This window comes from Coregonus lavaretus (genome assembly GCF_964263955.1).
Source record: "Coregonus lavaretus genome assembly, chromosome: 24".
Taxonomy (NCBI): Eukaryota; Metazoa; Chordata; class Actinopteri; order Salmoniformes; family Salmonidae; genus Coregonus; species Coregonus lavaretus.
Genome location: NC_140011.1, coordinates 39025694 through 39047364, shown reverse-complemented (window position 1 = coordinate 39047364; position 21671 = coordinate 39025694). Strand labels below are relative to the sequence as shown.

The 21671-nt window shown below is 43.4% G+C and overlaps 2 protein-coding genes across 2 annotated transcripts in view; both read left to right on the top strand.

The window, feature by feature from the left end:
* LOC311100251 (bifunctional heparan sulfate N-deacetylase/N-sulfotransferase 1-like) overlaps positions 1–11474 on the top strand; it is a 43043-nt gene extending 31569 nt beyond the window's left edge. The window contains exons 10-14 of the mRNA XM_084141094.1: positions 1454–1628; positions 1947–2117; positions 2333–2442; positions 7705–7807; positions 9971–11474. Coding sequence (XP_083997220.1) covers positions 1454–1628; positions 1947–2117; positions 2333–2442; positions 7705–7807; positions 9971–10090 — 679 coding nt within the window. The 3' untranslated portion in view covers positions 10091–11474. The remainder of the gene's footprint in view (positions 1–1453; positions 1629–1946; positions 2118–2332; positions 2443–7704; positions 7808–9970) is intronic.
* Positions 11475–17990: 6516 nt separating this feature from the next.
* On the top strand, positions 17991–20553 carry LOC311099552 (small ribosomal subunit protein uS11). Its single transcript, XM_084140251.1, has 5 exons — positions 17991–18064; positions 18943–19093; positions 19287–19448; positions 19731–19807; positions 20444–20553. Exons 2-5 carry the CDS (start codon positions 18945–18947, stop codon positions 20509–20511), a joined length of 456 nt encoding a protein of 151 aa, XP_083996377.1. The 5' UTR covers positions 17991–18064; positions 18943–18944; the 3' UTR covers positions 20512–20553.
* The last annotated feature ends 1118 nt before the right edge of the window (positions 20554–21671 follow it).

Sequence of the window (21671 nt, the reverse complement as noted above, 5' to 3'; positions counted from 1 at the left end):
GTGAAGCATTTATTTGGGCTGCAAGTTCTGAGGCTGGTAACTAATGAACGTATCCTCTGCAGCAGAGGTAACTCTGGATCTTCCATTCCTGTGGCAGTCCTCATGAGAGCCAGTTTCATCAAACCGCTGGATGGTTTTTGCAACTGCACTTGAAGACATTTTCAAAGTTATTGAAATGTTCCGTATTGACTGACCTTCATGTCTTAAAGTAATGATGGACTGTTGTTTTTCTTTGCTTATTTGAGCTGTTCTTGCCATAATATGGACTTGGTCTTTTACCAAATAGGGCTATCTTCTGTAGGTGTGTTGGGTAGTCACCACAACTGATTGGCTCAAACGCGTAAAGAAGGAAAGAAATTCCCCAAATTAACTTTTAATAAGGCACACCTCTTAATTGAAATGCATTTCAGGTGACTACCTCATGAAGCTGATTGAGAGAATGCCAAGAGTGTGCATAGCTGTCAAGGCAAAGGGTGGTTATTTGAAGAATCTCAAATATAAAATATATTTTGATTTGTTTAACACTTTTTTGGTTACTACATGATTCCATGTGTTATTTCATAGTTTTGATGTCTTCACTATTATTCTACAATGTAAAAATAAAGAAAAACCCTGGAATGAGTAGGTGTGTCCAAACTTTTAAATGGTAGTGTAGATGTTCCAAAAGTCTGCATCAGTGGTTTGTAGGCTATGCATCGAAGCCAGGAGATGCTAATTGTTTATGTTAATTAACGGACAATTACCATGAGACCGGCAGTTATTTCCTTGACAATCACCGGCTGACAAATTTTCATGACCGCCACAGCCCTCGGTAGGACATTGGTATTTGTGATGTATTCATAGACTTAGATAGACAGCTCTCATGCCCCAAATACTTTTTTAACATGGACAGCGCCATTGGGGACTTTCACCCTTTTGAAGTAGTCAACTGTGTGGGACTTCCTATGAGTTAAGGAAGGATCACATAATTCCGTCCAGGTCATCAGAAGAGATCAGTCGATTAATTATACTCCTGAGCAAACATTCCATTAACTGCATGTGGCAGTAAATCACTAACCTTGGCTTTTAGCTGTTAAGACAACACACTCCTGGTGGCAGTATGTGCACCCTTTCATAGAAGTAGTAGATGAACTTGACCCCTACCCCGTTCAAAGGCACTTAAATCTTTTGTCTTGCCCATTCATCCTCTGAATGGCACACATACGCAATCCTTGTCTCAATTGTCTCAAGGCTTAAAAATCCTTCTTTAACCCATCTCCTCCCCTTCATCTACACTGATTGAAGTGGATTTAACATGTGACATCAATAAGGGATCGTAGCTTTCACCTGGATTCACCTGGTCAGTCTGCGTCCTAATGTTTTGTACACTCGGTGTATGTATCGAGTCCAGTGGCCTTGTTTAAACCCCTGTCTGTGTGTCTGTCTGTCTCTGTCTGTGTGTCATGATTGACAGGTACATGGAGTACTTTCCCCTACCCTCCAACACAAGCTCAGACTTTTACTATGAGAAGAGTGCCAACTACTTTGACTCAGAGGTGGCTGCACGGCGGGCAGCTGCCCTCCTGCCCAAGGCCAAAATAATCACCATCCTCATCAACCCTGCAGACAGGGCCTACTCATGGTACCAGGTGAGCCTCCTTCCCTCCGAGTAAAACCTCTTCCCACTGTTCCATTTCCAACACCAGACTATATTATAGGGATAGCAATTGGGTGAAATGCTGTGGGTGGCTTGAGGGTAGCATCACTCCTTTTCCAGGTCAGATGTACTGCTGATTTCCCTTGAGCTTGGAAATAAAGTAGCGAATAACCTGGTGCAGAAGTAGGTGATGTACCGGTTTGTACAAGTGAGAAATTAGTTGGAATGCCCTTTGCAAGGACACAGAGCTCTGGATTAAACTGACAAGGTGGACTTATTGTGATGTCATATCTGTCTGCTCTGCCCCCAGCACCAACGTGCACATGACGACTCAGTCGCCCTGAAGTATACTTTCCATGATGTCATCACTGCTGGCCGCGACGCCCCCATCAAGCTGCGGGTGCTCCAGAACCGCTGTCTGGTGCCGGGCTTGTACGCCACCCATCTGGACCGCTGGCTTAGCCACTACCACCTCAGCCAGGTCGGTTTGTCCATCTGGGTCCCATGCTCATGTGTGTTTGCAGATTGTTCATAAGCATGTGGTTAAATGTGAACAAACATTGATTTATTCAGTCTGTGTCTATATGTACATGGTTATTAGTACAGTGGGTGTATAAGTTGTTGTTGGTATTTGAATTTGAGACCGCTCAGCTAGTCTATCTGACATACTGTTGTTTTGTAAATGTTGTTCCTCAGATCCTGGTTCTGGATGGTCAAGTGCTGAGGACGGAGCCTGCTGCAGTGATGGACAAGATCCAGAAGTTCCTTGAGCTGACAAACACACTGAACTACCACAAGATTCTAGCGTGAGTGTCTTATTAGGCATTGAAAACATTATATACCCCTGGCTTTGCTAGAGCCAACATCACTATTGTAGAAAACTCATGGCAAATGAAGGTTTTTGTTTCGGCCTGGTAAAGTTGTCAGTTGGACTACTGTCATCACCGCTATCGATGGCAAGCAAATCAAACTATATTTGCATATAGCCATCTAGTTTATCCCCTGAAAGTTAGCTTGTTAACTAGCCATATTGATGTGGTCTGTTATTAGCTAGCTAGCCAATTTGATGTGGTCCATCAATCAATCAATGTAGCCTATCTTGTCTGTCAGCAGCAATCATGATTGAAGTCTAGGCCTACATTGGTTGGAGAAAAAAGCACGTTAGGTCTACTTACCACTATACAGTTGAAGTCGGAAGTTTACATACACCTTAGCCAAATACATTTAAACTCAGTTTTTCACAATTCCTGACATTTAATCCTAGTAAAAATCCCTGTCTTAGGTCAGTTAGGATCACCACTTTATTTTAAGAATGTGAAATGTCAGAATAATAGTAGAGTGATGTATTTCAGCTTTTATTTCTTTCATCACATTCCCAGTGGGTCAGAAGTTTACATACACTCAATTAGTATTTGGTAGCATTGCCTTTAAATTGTTTAACTTGGGTCAAACGTTTTGGGTAGCCTTCCACAAGCTTCCCACAATAAGTTGGGTGAATTTTGGCCCATTCCTCCTGACAGAGCTGGTGTAACTGAGTCAGGTTTGTAGGCCTCCTTGCTCGCACACGCTTTTTCAGTTCTGCCCACATATTTTCTATAGGATTGAGGTCAGGGCTTTGTGATGGCCACTCCAATACCTTGACTTTGTTGTCCTGAAGCCATTTTGCCACAACTTTGGAAGTATTCTTGGGGTCATTGTCCATTTAGAAGACCCATTTGCGACCAAGCTTTAACCTCCTGACTGATGTCTTGAGATGTTGCTTCAATATATCCACATAATTGTCCTTCCTCATGATGCCATCCATTTTGTGAAGTGCACCAGTCCCTCCTGCAGCAAAGCACCCCCACAGCATGATGCTGCCACCCCTGTGCTTCACGGTTGGGATGGTGTTCTTCGGCTTGCAAGTCACCCCCTTTTTCCTCCAAAAATAACGATGGTCATTATGGCCAAACAGTTCTATTTTTGTTTCATCAGGCCAGAGGACATTTCTCCAAAAAGTACAATCTTTGTCCCCATGTGCAGTTGCAAACCGTAGTCTGGTTTTTTTATGGCGGTTTTGGAGCAGTGGTTTCTTCCTTGTTGAGCGGCCTTTCAGGTTATGTCGATATAGGACTCATTTTACTGTGGATTTAGATACTTTTGTACCTGTTTCTTCCAGCATCTTCACAAGGTCCTTTGCTGCTGTTCTGGGATTGATTTGCACTTTTCGCACCAAAGTACGTTAATCTCTAGGAGACAGAACGCGTCTCCTTCCTGAGCGGTATGACGGCTGCGTGGTCCCAAGGTGTTTATACTTGCGTACTATTGTTTGTACAGATAAACGTGGTACCTTCAGGCGTTTGGAAATTGCTCCCAAGGATGAACCAGACTTGTGGAGGTCAACAATTTATTTTCTGAGGTCTTGGCTGATTTCTTTTGATTTTCCCATGATGTCAAGCAAAGAGGCACTGAGTTTGAAGGTAGGCCATGAATACATCCACAGGTACACCTCCAATTGACTCAAATGATGTCAATTAGACTATCAGAAGCTTCTAAAGCCATGACATCATTTTCTGGAATTCTCCAAGCTCTTTAAAAGCACAGTCAACTTAGTGTATGTAAACTTCTGACCCACTGGAATTGGGATACAGTGAAATATAAGTGAAATAATCTGTCTGTAAACAATTGTTGGAAAAATTACTTGTGTCATGCACAAAGTAGATGTCCTAACCGACTTGCCAAAACTATAGTTTGTTAACAAGACATTTGTGGAGTGGTTGAAAAACTAGTTTTAATGACTCCAAGTGTTTGTAAACTTCCGACTTCAACTGTATGTTTAGCCAACTGTACAAAGTTTCTACCGGTAGCTTGCAAAGTAAATATTATCAGCTAACAGTACATTGGCAAATGCCCCCGTTCTACTGCTTGAGCCCACAAAGGATGGGAAATTAAGCTAAACCACTCATACTTGTCAGGTATAGTTCACTTTTATTCTATATCACTCAAATATCCAATTAATGGTGGCCAATACTGAGAGATTTCAAGGCTACCCTCACAAATCTGAAATTACATAAATGATATATTTATTTTTACTGATCATGAAAAGCATGCAGTTCCTTGCTGTATAACTCTGATAATGTGTGCAATTGTTTGGCGTTGAATAATCAGAAATTAGTAGTTCTGACTATGGTCTTCAAGAGGTGATGATATAACCAAATAATTAATATTCATTTAACAATCCCGGCACGCCGTTATTAATGGTTTTAGTGGAGCTGGGGATCTCCTTGCCCCCCAACAGGCAAATCGAACGCTCTGCACCTTATTGTGACGTTTGATTGATAATGACCTAGTAGTCTATTAACTATACTGAACAAAAATGTAAAGTGTTGGTCCCATGTTTCATGAGCTGAAATAAAAGATCCCTGATATTTTCCATACACACAAAAAGCGTATTTCTCTAAAATGTTGTGCACAAATTTGGTTACATCCCTGTTAATAAGCATTTCTCCTTTGCCAAGATAATCCATCTACCTGACAGGTGTGACATATCAAGGAGCTGATTAAACAGCATGATCATTACACAGGTGCACCTTGTGCTGGGGACAATAAAAGGCCACTCTAAAATGTGCACTTTTGTCACACAGCACAATGCCACAGATGTCTCAAGTTTTGAGGGAGTGTGCAATTGGCATGCTGACTGCAGGAATGTCCACCAGAGCTGTTGCCAGATAATTGAATGGTAATTTCTCTACCATAAACTGCCTCCAATGTCGTTTTAGAGAATTTGGCAGTACTTGCAACTGGCCTCACAACCGCAGACCACGTGTAACCACGGCAGCCCAGGACCTCCACATCCGGCTACTTCACCTGTGGGATCATCTGAGACCAGCCACCCAGACAGCTGATGAAACTGTGGGTTTGCGCAAACTGTCAGAAACCGTCTCAGGGAAGCTCATCTGCGTGCTCGCCAGAGTCTTGACCTGACTGCAGTTCGACGTCGTAACCGACTTTAGTGGGCAAATGCTCACCTTCGATGGCCACTGGCACGCTGGAGAAGTGTGCTCTTCACAGATGAATCCTGGTTTCAACAGTACCGGGCAGACAGCGTGTATGATGTTGTGTGGGCGAACGGTTTGCTGATGTCAACGTTGTGAACAGAGTGCCCCATGTTGGTGGGGTTATGGTATGGGCAGGTATAAGCTACGGACAACGAACACAATTGCATTTTATTTATACAATTTGAATGCACAGAGATACTGTGACGAGATCCTGAGGCCCATTGTCTTGCCATTCATCCGCCGCCATCACCTCATTTTTCAGCATGACAATGCACGGCCCCATGTTGCAAGGATCTGTACACAATTCCTGGAAGTTGAAAATGTCCCAGTTCTTCCATGGCCTGCATACTCACCAGACATGTCACCCATTGAGCATGTTTGGGCTGCTCTGGATAGTCGTGTACGACTGCGTGTTCCAGTTCCCGCCAATATCCAGCAACTTCGCACTGCCATTGAAGCGGAATGGGACATTCCACAGGCCACAATCAACAGCCTGATCAACTCTGTGAAGGAGCTGTCGTGCTGCATGAGGCAAATGGTGGTCACACCAGATACTGACTGGTCTTCTGATCCACGCCCCTAAAATCTTTTTAAGGTATCTGTGACCAACAGATGCATATCTGTATTCCCAGTCATGTGAAATCCTTAGATTAGGGTCCAATGAATTTATTTCAATTGACTGATTTCCTTTTATATGAACTGTAACTCAGTAAAATCTTTGAAATTGTTGCATTTATATTTTTTGTTCAATGTAATTTACTGCATACCGCATGGCCAAAACTCCATCCCACCAAAACAGGCTGAAATTTCTGGTCGTTTTTTTCAACCAGCTCTTACACTAAAAGGTCATTATCGTCATTTTCCAACCTCTGTGTGGAAGTGTATATATAAACACAGGAAAATCAAGTTTTTGACTGCACTGGGCCTTTAAAGCAGGGATGGGCAACTTTGATGGGGGCCACAAAAAAATCTGAACTCATGAGGGGCTGCGGTTGCTCGTGGGTCTGTGTACCCACATCCATCTCCCGCCACATTGTGAGCAAAAACAAATGAGTGGCCCCTCTTGACAACGGAGAGTATGTTTTTGCCATGGGGTGTAGAGAAAATGTTGCAATTTTAGAACTCATTTCATGCAATTCTACTCATTTTGCCATGGGGCAGAGAGGAAAATGGGCTGTTTTACAGCTGATTTCCTACAATTCTAAACATTTTGACATAGGGTGGAGAGAAAGGTTTGCAGTTTTTACTATGATGTCTGAGTGAGACTAACTAACAAAATCAATTTGGGCCCAACAGCAGGTAATTTTACCATTTTAGTTTAGATAGTTTAGCGGCCAGCTAACTTAGCAATCAAAAAATGTTTTGCTGATATGGGCTAATTGACTGACTATCAGTGACTGACATAAGAGAAAAACTGTTGATGCTCAACCAAATTTCGAAATTGCACCTTGTGTATTCTACTCTTCTAACTTGCAACAGTAAGTTGAGACGCCGTCTGAGTTGCTTAAAACATTTAAATTAAATAAAAAATGTTGGGGAAATTCATCCGAAAGCCTTCAAAATGGTGCGGGCCTCCAGTTGCCAATCCCTCCTTTAAAGCATTGAGCTGGCCAACACCACCGTGATTGTGAAGGAACCTATCTTTTCAGTCGGAGCGGAGGTGCCTGGTTTGTGAACAGCTTTGATGTGATTTTCAGAATGCGCTCTTCTGGAGGGATTACCATCACTTTGACATCACCATGCCAACCTATACCCTTTCTTCTGCCTCCCCCTGTTCACCAGCCCCCCTATCTATATCTGTTTCTGCCTCTTGATGCTTGACCACATAATTACCCAGCCAAACTGCAGTGAACAGCCACATCCTCCTGTGGACAATGGATATGGTTTGTCCCGCGTCTCTTCTGTAAACACCAAGAGCTGCAAACATCCGTTCAGGATGTTCCCTTTTGATTAGGTCGATGAGAATTCATTTTCAACATTTTGACTGGCCCACCTCCATTGTATGGTTCTTCTGTGTTCCTCTGTCACCAGGTTTGATCCCAAAAAAGGGTTCTGGTGCCAGTTGTTAGACGGAGGGAAGACCAAATGTCTGGGCAAGAGTAAAGGACGGAGATACCCCGACATGGACACGGATGTAAGTTATTATGGAACATGTACACAAACATAACAAAAACAACCGTCTGCCTTTCCCTCAACTTAAAAACATACAATTATTCAACATAAAAATGTCACCTTGACAAGCAAGTATTTTTTTATATAGTTGAATTATCTCTCCTAGAGTAGATTTTATAGAATAAAAATATTTCTTTCCTATACAGTCAGTGGTGCTTTATGGTCTCATTGCCTGCCTGTCTGTGACAGCCTCCGCTCAACTTGTCTCAAGCCTCCGCTCAACTTGTCTCAGGCTGGGCATGGAAAGCCACCGGATCTGTCAGTGTCTAATGAGCAGCCATAGAGAGGAGAGGGGTGTTGAGGGGGACAGGGTGGGCACTGAGCTCAGGTCCTTGAAGTTACCTTGACTGCGTTGGCACAGACACCTCGGGGGTAATTAGCTGGGATGACAGGGCTCATGAGACACACAGAGCAGAGCTGCAGTGCCCGCTGCCTGAGTTACTCAGTAGTCTGGACAAAAACTCTCTCTGAAAACTAAGTTAACTAAAGGTCATTAAATGTGATGTTGTTCCATGGGCATAAGAGTTAGATACACATCATAACATTGAAGATTGTCATATAATTTCGATACCAAAAATAGCTGCAAGCAGCCATATACATTTACCTTTTAGTTATTTAGCAGACACTCTTATCCAGAGCGATTTACAGGAGCAATTGGGGTTAAGTGTCTTGCTCAAGGGCACATCGACAGATTTTTCACCTAGTCGGCTCGGGGATTCGAACCAGCGACCTTTCGGTTACTGGCCCAACTCTCTTAACTGCTAGGCTACCTGCCGCCCCATATATAGGGGTTCAAGCTTTGGCCGCCCAGCGCCACCATCAGGAGAAATTGGACACATCACCCTTGGATCAGCTTCTTCTGTACTTACCACATTTGCCAAATATCAGAACTCAAAATCAAACATCCCGCAGTATGCTTTTGATGGATTTTGTACCGTTTTAATGTTGACTACTTTAAACGTCTTCTACTCCAGAACCGCTTGACCGATCGGCACCAACTTTGGTATGTAGCATCTATAAACCCATGTCTTTAAATATTTTCCAACACTCTAGTTCAAACAACATAAGCCAATGAGCTTGCATTCATGTTTTTTCCTGTCCAACAGCACCCTCATGAGGCCAAACTGAACCATACTCTACAGGTTAGCTAGACTCGCGTCCCTGAGCATGTGTGCCAAATTCCATGACGGAGTCAAACAGATCATGAGATATGAATATGTGCCCGTTATAGCGTCAGCATGTGGTGGATCTAATTGTTATTGCGTATGTTTAGTCTTGAACAGTGTTTGGAACATGTGTATAACGTTTTGTTTCAATACGAATAACCGTGTCTGATTTTATATGCATTTATGTGCCCGGTCACGCCCACTTAAATGTTTATTGGTCAGTAGCAGCCATGTTGTTTATGATGCTAGTCTGTAAAAACATGCGTTGTGAGACCTTGGTCCATATATGCCATGTATCAAGTTTCGTGCAGATCGTTCATTCGGTGCCAGAGGAGTAGCTTTAAAAAAGATATATACAAAATGGCGGAAAATCCATCATGGCAGACCTTAAGGGTCCTTGAGGCAAATTTGTTCCTTGTGAGGAGAGGAACCTATGTACTGAATTTCAGGACTAGGTCAAACGGGGTGAGGGGCGTGAGCTTTCAAAGTTAGCATTTTCAATCACTTGTTATAGCGTCCCCAATTGCCATTGCATGAGATGTGTGGCCCTTGACCCTTTACCATCATGCAAGGTTGCAACCTCCTAGGCCCGACCATCTCACAGGAATTTGAATTTTTTCACCAAATCGGCAGAAAAAGGAAAGTAATCAACAGCAACCAGTACAGTAGGGTTTCACCCAGCTTCGCTGATTAACCCCTAACTAAATGGGCAACTGCTGTATCTAGGGTGGGAGCTACAAACTATGTATGTTTATTAAAAAATGTATTGTAGCTATATGACCCTATATTTGACACACACTCTCTCTCTCTCTCTCTCTCTCTCTCTCTCTCTCTCTCTCTCTCTCTCTCTCTCTCTCTCTCTCTCTCTCTCTCTCTCTCTCTCTCTCTCTCTCTCTCTCTCTCTCTCTCTCTCTCTCTCTCTCTCTCTCTCTCTCTCTCTCTCTGTTGTCCTGTGGCAGTCTCGCTCCTTCCTTAGGGAGCATTACAGGGAGCAAAACATAGAGCTGTCCAAGCTGCTCTATAAGATGGGCCAGCCTCTACCCAGCTGGCTCAGGGAGGAGCTGCTCCACACCAGGTAGCCTCAGCATGGCCGGGGACACAAGGACAGAGACGCCACCCCAACCTGACCCCCCCCACAGAGGGGGACGCACGTGCTCGCCCCTCGGCTCCAGCCATTCACCGCCACGCAGGCTGACCAGGAGCTGAGGAAGCAGGAGAGACACAGACCCCACCCCCCATGCCAAATCAACCCAGCGGCTCCCAGTGGCCCCCATGTTCCCTAGCTTGGGGTGTGGGCCCTCAGGAGGGAAAAGAGGCAGGGGTGAAGGAGAGACAAGAACTGAGTTTAGGATTGTTCTACTTCTTTCTCAGAGAGAATGACCAAGTGCCCGTCACGGGCACATGGACACAGCAACACTGGGGCAAAGAGAGAAGAGGGAGGGATCGAAGAGATGCATCATTCCCTCAAAGGGGACCGATGTTCTTGTTCCGTCACTGACGTGTGCACTCTCTCACACAGACAGACAGACACAGAGGGAAGGAGGAAGATGTCATTTCTCTGTGCCTGTCATGAAAAATACATTAGCCAATAATGGATATTCAAGTGCCAGAGTGGAATGTTCATTTGAAAGTATTTCTGAATTTATATTTTCATAATTAACACTCATATATTACTGGATGTCTGTATTTGTTTCCGAGTTATGGTTACACAACACAACTGTCGAGTCTTGTATGTTCCTTTTAACTGTTCCATGTTTTTAATCTGTGTTCATCTGAAACCTAACTGGAGCCCATGTATTGCTACCACAGACCACACTGACCCTTGACCTTTATCAAGTAAAATTACCTTTGGCTGTCTGAGACCTTCAATTGAATCAATCCACAGTGGATTAAAAAAGTGAAATATATACTGATACTTCCAAACGAGACAAGCTGGGCTTGCCTTGGTCAGTGGAATGTTCCCGCTTGTCCTTGGTTGTAACTGCCTTAATAATGAAACCCATTCCTAAATACAGCTGACCCCACCGTGTCTGTAGACTGCAAACTGAACATAAATGTGACATGAGAAATGTAGCTGCGTGTTTAAAGCCCATAAGGTGGACACTGCAATTTATCACTCTGAGGAGACAAGCATCATCATCATCATCATCCGACGTGTTACTGCACCGAGCAGATCTCTGTTTCCACTAGTGATGGTAGAGGAGCATGATGTTGACTCTTTAAAAATGGATTTAACATTCATTTTGACAGCTGGTCAGTGTTATAATCCACATAATAATTCACATTTCCTGTTGCTGCGGGATTATTTTCCTGCTGTAGCAAACAGGCTCAAATTAAGATCCTACGTCTGTAAGTTTGCAGTAATGCGCCTCTTATATTTGCACTTCTCATTCTTATCAAATGCCTTATCAATTTAAGACTAAATTATGTCTTGTATAATTGATTAAAAACATTAAAGCACTACATTTTTATTTAACCTTTATTTTGACAGGGAGTTGATGCTGAGACTAGGGTCTATTTTCCAGGGGGCCCCTGCATAGCACCACAATACACATCAAAATACAATATATACATTAAACGACATTAATTTACACATTAAAATACACGTTATTATACACAACAGTACATGAAAAGCAAACATAATCATAAACAGACACGTTCTTCAGTAAAAAGGTCCCCTAATAACCGTCTGAAAGGCCCTAGAGGCACCAATTCTTCAGATGTTAAAGTGTATTGTAGATCATTCCACACGTAAGGTGGAACAAAACTAAAGGCAGGTCTACCCAACTCAGTGGAGATCGAAGGGATCTACAGAGTTGTCCATCCCTGAGCCTGAGTCCGGTAGCCCGTACATCGATAGGTTTAACGATGAGGTAAGGACTCCTGGTCTTTCCCAACTTAGCTCAACTCAAGCTAAATCCCCCCCCTACGCATTTGTTCACCTGATTTCTTCCTCCTATTGTTCCTGTAAAACTGGGCCATGTGGGAGAGCAGAATAGAAGGATATCTGTTGATTTACTCCACTGGGGAAGTATACTGGTTCCCTTAGTCCTAATGTCCTAGTTTACAGTTACAGACAACGTCACAGTCTCCCCTTTCACCTAGAATGACTTTGCCACATGCTAAATCCAACACAGGATGTTGAGGGTCGTCGGTCAACATGTCTCTAGCTCGCCAGCATTTAGCTGCAGTGGTGAAGTTGATTTAGTATTTAGTATGCCCTTTGACAGTTGGTAGTGTAAGTGGCCGCCTGTAAGAAGTGGTCCTTATCTGTCCCTGTAGGACGGCTCTTAGAGGTTCACACTGTGTCCCGTCATCCTCATGGTTTTATTTATCACCACAGCTTGTGGTCCTAGCTCATTTCAAAGTGTCCAATCAGGAGAGTTTTAGTGTGTTCTGTAAAGACTGAAATTTGGATTTTGAAGCTGCAAAATCTAACATTCTGAGGAGCTGGTGTTTTTCTATACAGGACACACAGGACTTTCTTTTCTCCTGTTATTAGTCAAGGTTAGAGGAATGTGAACTCGCATTGTTTTATCTCTATTAGTTGCTATACAGATCTAAAGAATCTAAACATATCTGGGGGCTTAATTAAATGTTATTGTATTTCAGTTCCAGTATGCCAATGCTCTCCTAGAAGCACAATATTTATTTCTCAGCACTAGCTGTTAGAAGAAGGTTCTGGTACAACTTTCCTGTTAAGGAGAACAGTCCTTGTTTGTGTGAGGGATTTTGCAGGGCTCCATTTTGTATTTTGTATTACTTGGACTCTTGTAAAGAAGTGTGGATTTACGGGTCCATTCTAGATTAATTGTATTTAAGGTACTGAATCATGCACCTTGTGTGGTGACACACGGATGCACAAATGCTGCTCTCATTTCAATTTGCTCGAGGAGCTGTTATATATTCACGTTTCCTTTTTTGTCTTGAGCTATTTTACAACTTCCTGTGTCTTGAGCCATTTTACAATGCAATATGTGGTACAAGTGTTCTGGTTCAGAGTATCAGGGAGGGTGTTGTGTTGTTCCAGCCTATACCTGACAGTCAGGAGATGAGCCCAGTGTGTCCCCATGTCTGTGGGCTGATCCTTCTCTACCCCACTCACTCAGCAAAAGTCCCAGTATTGTACTTTCAAAGATTCTGTATGATGTTGGACATTTAATGAGTAGTTAATTCATGGTTAATGTTGGACATTAATGAGTAGTAATCGTTAATTAACTATAAGGAAATAATCATCATCTGGACTGTACAATCAACCAATTGTTGTTAATATTTTTTTATTGTTGGTAGCTAATATTTTTGTGATTTTTTTTTTTTATTTACAAATAAAGAAACCACTGTCTTTTTAACTTGTTGTGCATCTTCATTTTCTATGTAGTTGATGATGATCTCTTGGAGCAAAGTAAAGTAAGCTATTGGCCAGGAGAGGGAGCATGTGGCTCATAGACTGTAAATTGGTTTCTTAGCTGCCAAATGACAGTAAATCCAACCTGTATCCCTATCAGCTGTCCTTCACAGCACTGCAAGCACAAACCTCAGCAATCTGTCCCTACTAAGCGCAATATTAACACATTTCAGATCATAGTTGGCAGATTCAACATACATTATATATACAAGGGTATGTGGCCACCCCTTCAAATCAGTGGATTCGGCTATTTCAGCCACACCCGTTGCTGACTGGTGAATAAAATCGAGCAATCTCCAAATTCTAACATAGACAAACATTGGTAGTAGAAATGGCCTTACTGAAGAGCTCAGTAACTTGATAACGTGGCACTGTCATATGATGCCACCTTTCCAACAAGCCAGTTTGTCAAATGTCTGCCCTGCTAGAGCTGCCCCGGTCAATTAAGTGCTGTTATTGTGAAGTGGAAATGTCTAGGAGCGACATCGGCTCAGCCGTGAAGTGGTAGGCCACACAAGCCCACAGAACGGGACCGCCGGGTGCTGAAGCGCGTAGTGCGTAAAAATTGTCTGTCCTCGGTTGCAACACTCATTACCGAGTTCCTAACTGCCTTTGGAAACAACGTCAGCACAATAACTGTTTGTCGGGAGCTTCATGAAATGGGTTTCCATGGCCGAGCAGCCGCACACAAGCCTAAGATCACCATGAGCAATGCCAAGCATCAGTTGGAGTGTAACGCTCGCCGCCTTTGAAATCTGGAGCAGTGGAAACGCGTTCTCTTGAATGATGAATCACGCTTCACCATCTGGCAGTCCGACGGACAAATCTGGGTTTGGCAGATGCCAGGAGAACGCTACCTGCCCCAATGCATAGTGCCAGCTGTAAGGTTTGGAGAAGGAGAAATAATGGTCTGTGGCTGTTTTTCATGGTTCGGGCTAGGCCCCTTAGTTCCAGTGAAGGGAAATCTTAACACTACAGCATACAATGACCTTCTAGACAATTCTGTGCTTCCAACTTTGTGGCAACAGTTTGGGAAAGGCCCTTTCCTGTTTCAGCATGACAATGCCCCCGTGCACAAAGCGAGGTCCATACAGAAAGGGTTTGTCTATCGGTGTGGAAGAACTTGACTGGCCTGCACAGAGCCCTGACCTCAACCCCATCGAACACCTTTGGGATGAATTAGAACGCCGACTGCGGGCCTAATTGCCCAACATCAGTGTCCGACCTCACTACTGCTCTTGTGGCTGAATGGAAGCAAGTCCGAGCAGGTGTCCACATACTTTTGTTCATGTAGTGTAACATTCCTTCATTATTCCCTCAGGTCAATGATAGATTTCACCAATCGATTTTAAACTCAACCTTTTGATACAATATCATCTGATTTAACACTTGCACTTTGGTTGCACTGCACACCACCCCCATGTCAATGTACAGATTGAGAGGGTTAAATGGGCATCTTAGCCAATGTGTAATTTACATCAATTAAATTACAGTGGTCCTAATTTCAGCAAGCCCGAAGAGATAGGCCTATATAAGAAAATGATATTACCAGATTGTAGGAAGTGGTGCCAAACAAGTCATATTTCTGGATAAAGTCTTTACAGATACAAAAACTGACATTTAGATGGATGAAAATATGTGCTAAAATGAAGTGACGCATCTTGCATGGGTGATTTAACTTGATCCATTCCTATTACATAAACAGTATCCATGTTGGTGGATGTCTGAGTAATCTAGTGCATGTCCAGAGTACAGCTCAATCTCCTGTTGACACTAAATTGATGCTTGACTGAGCAGAGCCCTGTGCTACTACCACTGACATCCATCATCCCAGAGTGCACCTTGGCCAACATTGGGCTTTCAATCATCCTGGCATTCAGAATGAGCTGAAACATTAACTGCACACACTGATAATTTACTTCAGGGTTTCACCGCCAACTGGCTGGGTATTTCATAGAAGGTGACACTTTCTGTCACAGAATCCCGATGCTTATGAGGACTGTGCTCTCTCGTTCTCTGTGGCCAACGTAAGACATTTAAGCATGTTAACCCTCGCAAGGATGCCGGCCCAGACGGCATCCCAAGCCGTGTCCTCAGCGCATGTGCAGACCAGCTGGCTGGAGTGTTTACGGGAATATAAATCTCTCTATATCCCAGTCTGTTGTCACCACTTGCTTCAAGATGTCAACCATTGTTACTTTACCCAAGAAAGCAAAGGTAACAGAACTAAATGACTATTACCCCGTAGCACCCACTTCTGTCATCATGAAGTGCTTTGAGAGGCTAGTTAAGAACAATATCACGTCCACCGACACCCTAGATCCACTACAATTCACATATCGGCCCAACAGATCAATGGACAATGCAATCGCCATTGCACTGCACACTGCCCTAACCCACCTGGACAAGAGAAATACCTACTGTATGTAAGAATGCTGTTCATCGACTACAGCTCAGCCTTCAACACTATAGTGCCCTCCAAGCTCATCACTAAGCTCAGGGCCCTCTGTCTGAACCTCTCCCTGTGCAACTGGATCCTGGACTTCCTGACGGGCCGACCCCAAGTGGTGCAGGTAGGCAACAACACCTCCACCACGCTGATCAACAGAGGAGGTTGGTGGCACCTTAATTGGGGAGGACGGGCTCGTGGTAATGGCTGGAGCGGAATAGGTAGAATGGTGTAAAATACCCCAAACACATGGTTTCCATGTGTTTGATGCCATTCCATTTGCTCCGTTCCAGCCATTATTATGAGCCGTCCTCCCCTCAGCAGCCTCCACTGGTGCTCAGCTCCCTCCTGTACTCCCTGTTCACCCATGACTGCGTGGCCACGCACGTTTCCAACTAAATCATCAAGTTTGCTGACAACACAACAGTGGTAGGCCTGATTACCAACAACAATGAGACAGCATACAGGGAAGCGGTTAGAGCCATGGCAGAGTGGTGCCAGGAAAATAACCTCTGCCTCAATGTCAACAAAATGAAGTAGCTGATTGTGGACTACAGGAGACAACAGAGAGAGCACGCCCCCATCCTCATCGATGGGGTTGCAGTGGAGAGGGTCAAAAGCTTAAAATTCCTTGGCGTGCACTTCACTGACAACCGGAAATGGTCCCTTCACACAAACTGCGTGGTAAAGAAGGTGCAACAGCGCCTCTTCAACCTCAGGAGGCTGCAGAAATTTGTCTTGGCCCCCAAGACCCTCACAAACTTCTACAGATGCACCATTGAAACCAGGTTGGGTACCCAGAATCATTGAAAACTGGTCACTTTAATAATATATACATACTGTTTTACCCACTTTATATTTGTATTTACTGTATTCTAGTCATGGCCCATCCGATATAGCTATTGCTGTACACACCTTTTCTATTCATATGCTGGCCTTACTGTCTTTACACACTATTATATGTATTTATATTCCGGTCTCTGACATTGCTCGTTCTGATATTTCTTAATTTTTCTGGATTATGTGTGTATTTTTTATTTATTTTTTGCTAGGTATTACTGCACTGTTGGAGCTAGAAACACAACCATTTTGTTGCACCTGCAATAACATCTGCAAATCTTTGTATGCGACCAATAAACTTTGATGTGATTCTTAGATGGTAGCCTCTTGGGTGATTCAACTCAGCCATAGAGATAGATAGAGGACTCTACTGCCCAAATTCCTGTTTTAGCATGGGCAGCGCCATTGAGGACTTTCACCTTTTTGAGGTAGTCAACTGGGTGGGATTTGCTATGGGTTATGGAAGGACCACATAACTCCATCCAGGTCACCAGGATGGATCAACCAATGGATTATACTCGTGAGGAAACATTCCATAAGTGCAGGTGGCAGTAAAACACCGACCTTGGTTTTATACCTGTTCAGTGGTTCCCAACTCCAGTCCTCAAGAACCCCCAACAGCACACATTTTTTTGTAGCCCCGAACAAAAAACACCTGGTTCAGCTCATTGAGGGCCTGATGATTAGTTGACTAGTTGAATCAGGTGTGCTTGTTGGGAGCAGATGTACTTGTAACAGATGTGATTGCGGCTATAAATCATTTCTAAAGATATAATGTGACTCGGCCCTTTTGAATAAGTTAGTCAATGAAAATGAAATGTCTCTAAAGACGAAAAAGGCAATGGGTCATCATTATTATCCACAAAAACAGTAAACCCTTTGAAAAACATGCGCGCTTTGATCCAGAATCTTCTAAATACATTGCAGGAATAAGTAAGGTAAGGAATACATGAATTAGGTGTGAGATCTAACATGTTTATTATTTTCCATAAACAAATATGTAGGTCCAATACCTGGACTCTTCTTTAATGTAGTGAAACAAATTGTATAATTTGGCATAGTATATGACAGGACGAAATAGCATAAATTATATATATATATTTTTTTTTTGGGGGGGGGGGGGGGGGGTTGAAATAGCAGAATTTCACAAATTGAAAATTATGTGTAAATGATGCTGTGTACCTGTAAAAAAAAAAAAAGGCCGGCCCTTTCCAACCTGATTGCGTGCTGTGCACATACAAACCGCTTGGAGGCAGTAAAGAGCGAGATCCACTTCCGGGGGAAAAAAAGATTGAACTTTGAACCCGGTTGCGAAAGTTCTTTCCTTTCCTGTTTCGGCTTTACTAGAGACACACACAGGTAAATTATCGCAGAATTGTTATCCAAATGAATCCTCATTCCCTTAAAGTATATATTGGCCCTTGTCTTTGTAATCGATAAACTAAACGTTTATAGCTAAGGAAAATGTGCGATTTGTTCGAAAATAGGTCTTGAAGTTTGTGGATTATACTACTTTAGTGTAGGCTGGAAAAAGCGATTTTCATCATCGCAAGGCCTGAGAATGTCGCTTGCTGGAGCACATTGAGTGGTATTCATGTAGAACTAGTTATTACAACCATATTGTCCACAATGTCTTCACCCGTGTGCATCTTTGCTGCTGGGAAGTGTTATCTATGCCTTTTAATTGTACCGGAGTGTCATGTGGAGTGTAGCTTGCTCATGCCAACTGTAACCTTAGCTAGTTAGTTAATGTAACTAGCTTGCTGTCGCCGTGGTTGTACCGTGCTAGCCAGGTAGACTATGGGGCTACTGTAGTTTTTAGTCTTTATATTGTTGTGACAAGCACACATGGGTTCGTATGGAAATATTGTCGTTTTATACATTCTGGTGGCTAACGTTAAGGCCACTCCACTGGCGTGTGTTGCCATGTGATGCTTGTAAATAACGTTAACTAGTAGTTACTGGTCAGTTAAGGTAATGGTTGACATTTTGCCAAGTGTTCTCATTGTGCACATAACTAGTGAGTGACACTTCAAATACAGCAATTCAAAAGCATCTTGTGGTGAAGTTATTTATCCATCCCCTACCAGGAGTCAGGATGTAGCCAGGTCGCTAGATATGGAAACGTTACTCTCTCCACCTGCCAGGCCTCAATCCGGGATCTTGCTTGGATGCTAATTCCAGGATTGGTAACTGATGCTTAAACTAAATGCTGACAAACGTGCTTTCCTTTGCAGCTATGGCACCTCGCAAGGGTAAGGAAAAGAAGGAAGAACAGGTCATCGCCCTGGGACCTCAGGTTGCCGAAGGCGAGAATGTCTTTGGAGTCTGCCACATCTTTGCATCCTTCAATGACACCTTCGTTCATGTCACTGACCTCTCCGGCAAGTAAGTACTGAAGGCATTAGAACGGTGCATGCTCGGCTTTGGAAAATATTAAATCTGTCTAGTGACCGAATACATTTTCAATCAACCTGCATGTTTCTTACAGCAATCGATGTCCATCACATTATTGTCTGTGCAGTGTTGTTCAGCTTTGGTTTGAAACGCTTTGCCCTAAACATGTCCCTGCACCTTCCAGGGAAACTATCTGCCGTGTGACTGGTGGTATGAAGGTGAAGGCCGACAGAGACGAGTCCTCCCCCTACGCCGCCATGTTGGCCGCACAGGATGTGGCACAGAGGTGCAAGGAGTTGGGAATCACTGCCCTGCACATCAAGCTGAGGGCCACTGGCGGCAACAGGTAATGAATCCCTCCCTCTGTTCACTGAAGCGCTTGTTGCTCCGTCAGACCTCGTCTTTTGTACATCCTTGTTGCACAGTGCTTGATGCAGCTAAATCGTTTTGGTAGGGCACATTGTGTCCTTTTGACGACTACTCTTGTTACCGCTGTAAATGGACAGATGAATTTAGAAGCGCAGTCTCTATTTTGCTTAGTCTTCTGAGTTGTGCAACTGGATTTGTCAATAGTTGGCTATGCATTAGATTTGTCTTTTGTGCAACAGTGTGAACGTTTGCATTTCAGAACCAAGACCCCTGGACCAGGAGCACAGTCTGCTCTCCGTGCCCTGGCTCGTTCTGGCATGAAAATCGGACGCATCGGTAAGCTTTAGCTCAGCCGCCCTGTCAGGAGAATCTGTTCTAAATTAGATCATTTATTTGATATACCAATGTTTCTCAACCCTCTCCTTGTACCAATGGATTGTCCCGTCCACATGTTAGTTATAGCCCCTGCACTGACGGACGTGGCTGAGTCAACTAATCTAGGAGAGGGTTGGGAAACACTACCGTGTGTCTGCATATTTCATGCATCAAGGGTGAAATGTACTGGTTGTATGATGTTTTCCAGAGGATATAGATGTTTCAGTTGGGGAAATGCTTTTTCTACTGGTCTTTGAATACTACATGTGAAACAATTCAACTATTCTAGTGGCCTGTTTTGTTGGAGTCTCTTGAACAAGGTTGTGTAATTTACATGCATGCACTCGCATGCTTATGTCACAACCATGTCATTTGTACAACTTTTAGTCATATAGCAGACGCTCTTATTCAGCGTTACTTGAAGTTAGCGAGTCGCTCTGTATAAGAGCGACTCATGTCGGCCAAGTGTATGCGTCTGTTCAATGCCCTTCAGACAATATTCATTAAACATTTAAAAATGAGGATGTCAATGAATCAGGGATTCGATGTACAAGTCTGTTATGCATATGAAGACCCATGCTCTCTTTCTCCTTGCAGAGGATGTCACCCCTATTCCATCAGACAGCACCCGCAGAAAGGGAGGTCGTCGTGGGCGTCGTCTGTAAATGTGCTTTGAGTTTTTCACTCAATAAAAGGTTAATTCCAAACGCTGCTTTTGTCTGGTTCTTCAGTGTGTTTTCTATTTGTTGCAAGTCTTTCTAGGAAGAAAAATATATATTTATTTATTTCCACACTGAGGATGGAATAATATTGTGGAAATTAGGGTCATGCCCTTTTAGTGTACAAGCTTTTCTGAAAAGTGCCTGAAATTTCAGCCTGTTTTGGTGGGATGGGGTTTTGGCCTGCCTGGGGACATCACCAGGCGATACATCGGTTAATAGACCAAAGAGTTCCAAACCTCAGCCACTAATGGTTCGTTTTCAGTTTTCCACTCTGACAGTCTTAGCGAGATTCTTGCTTGAGAAATTGCTCTTTGCTAAGAGACATTTTTTTGGACAATTTTTATTGAATAATCACAAGGTACTTAGGTACCCAGAAATGATTTGATGGTGAAATAAAATCTTGCTGAGCCACTGCATTGTTTTGCCAAAGCTTTGCTTTATTCCAGTTCATCCATACTGCCGGAAGTCGATTTGTTGGACCATTCAAAACGTGCTTCAATACCCCAATCCAAGCCTTTTAAATTAACAAACTTCCCATTTTATAGATAATTATTTACATAAGAACAAAATGTAATTTACATTTTAGTCATTTAGCAGACGCTCTTGTCCAGAGCGACTTATAGTTAAGAGTGCATAAATTTTTCATACTGGCCCCCCGTGGGAATCGCACCCACAACCCTGGCGTTGCAAGCGCCATGCTCTACCAACTGAGCTACCGGAGGCCTGTAGCCTGTAATATTACTCTAGTGACAAACATTTCTGGTTGTACTACATACTCTTAATCCGTCTGGGAGAACCAGGATGTCTATCAGGAAAGGGGGATAACCTAGTCAACGGAATGCATTCAACCAAAATGTGTCTACAGCATTTAACCCAACCCCTTAATCGACGTCCGCGCCAAGGGCAGAAAGGCAGATTTTTCTTCCTTGTTGGCTTGGGGATTTTAACCAGTGACCTATCAGTTACTGGCCCAATGCTCTTAACCGGGTTTCCCAAACTCAGTCCTGGGGCCCCCCCTGGGTGCATGTTTCGGTTTTTGCCCTAGCACTACACAGCTGATTCAAATAACCAACTCATCAAGCTTTGATTATTTGCATCAAATC

Excerpts from the sequence above, each read along its gene's own strand:
- LOC311099552 (XM_084140251.1), top strand. The coding sequence starts at position 18,945 with ATGGCACCTCGCAAGGGTAAGGAAAAGAAGGAAGAACAGGTCATCGCC. Across the intron at positions 19,094-19,286 it reads GTCACTGACCTCTCCGGCAA|GGAAACTATCTGCCGTGTGA; the intron begins GTAAGTACTGAA and ends TGCACCTTCCAG. Across the intron at positions 19,808-20,443 it reads CATGAAAATCGGACGCATCG|AGGATGTCACCCCTATTCCA; the intron begins GTAAGCTTTAGC and ends TTCTCCTTGCAG.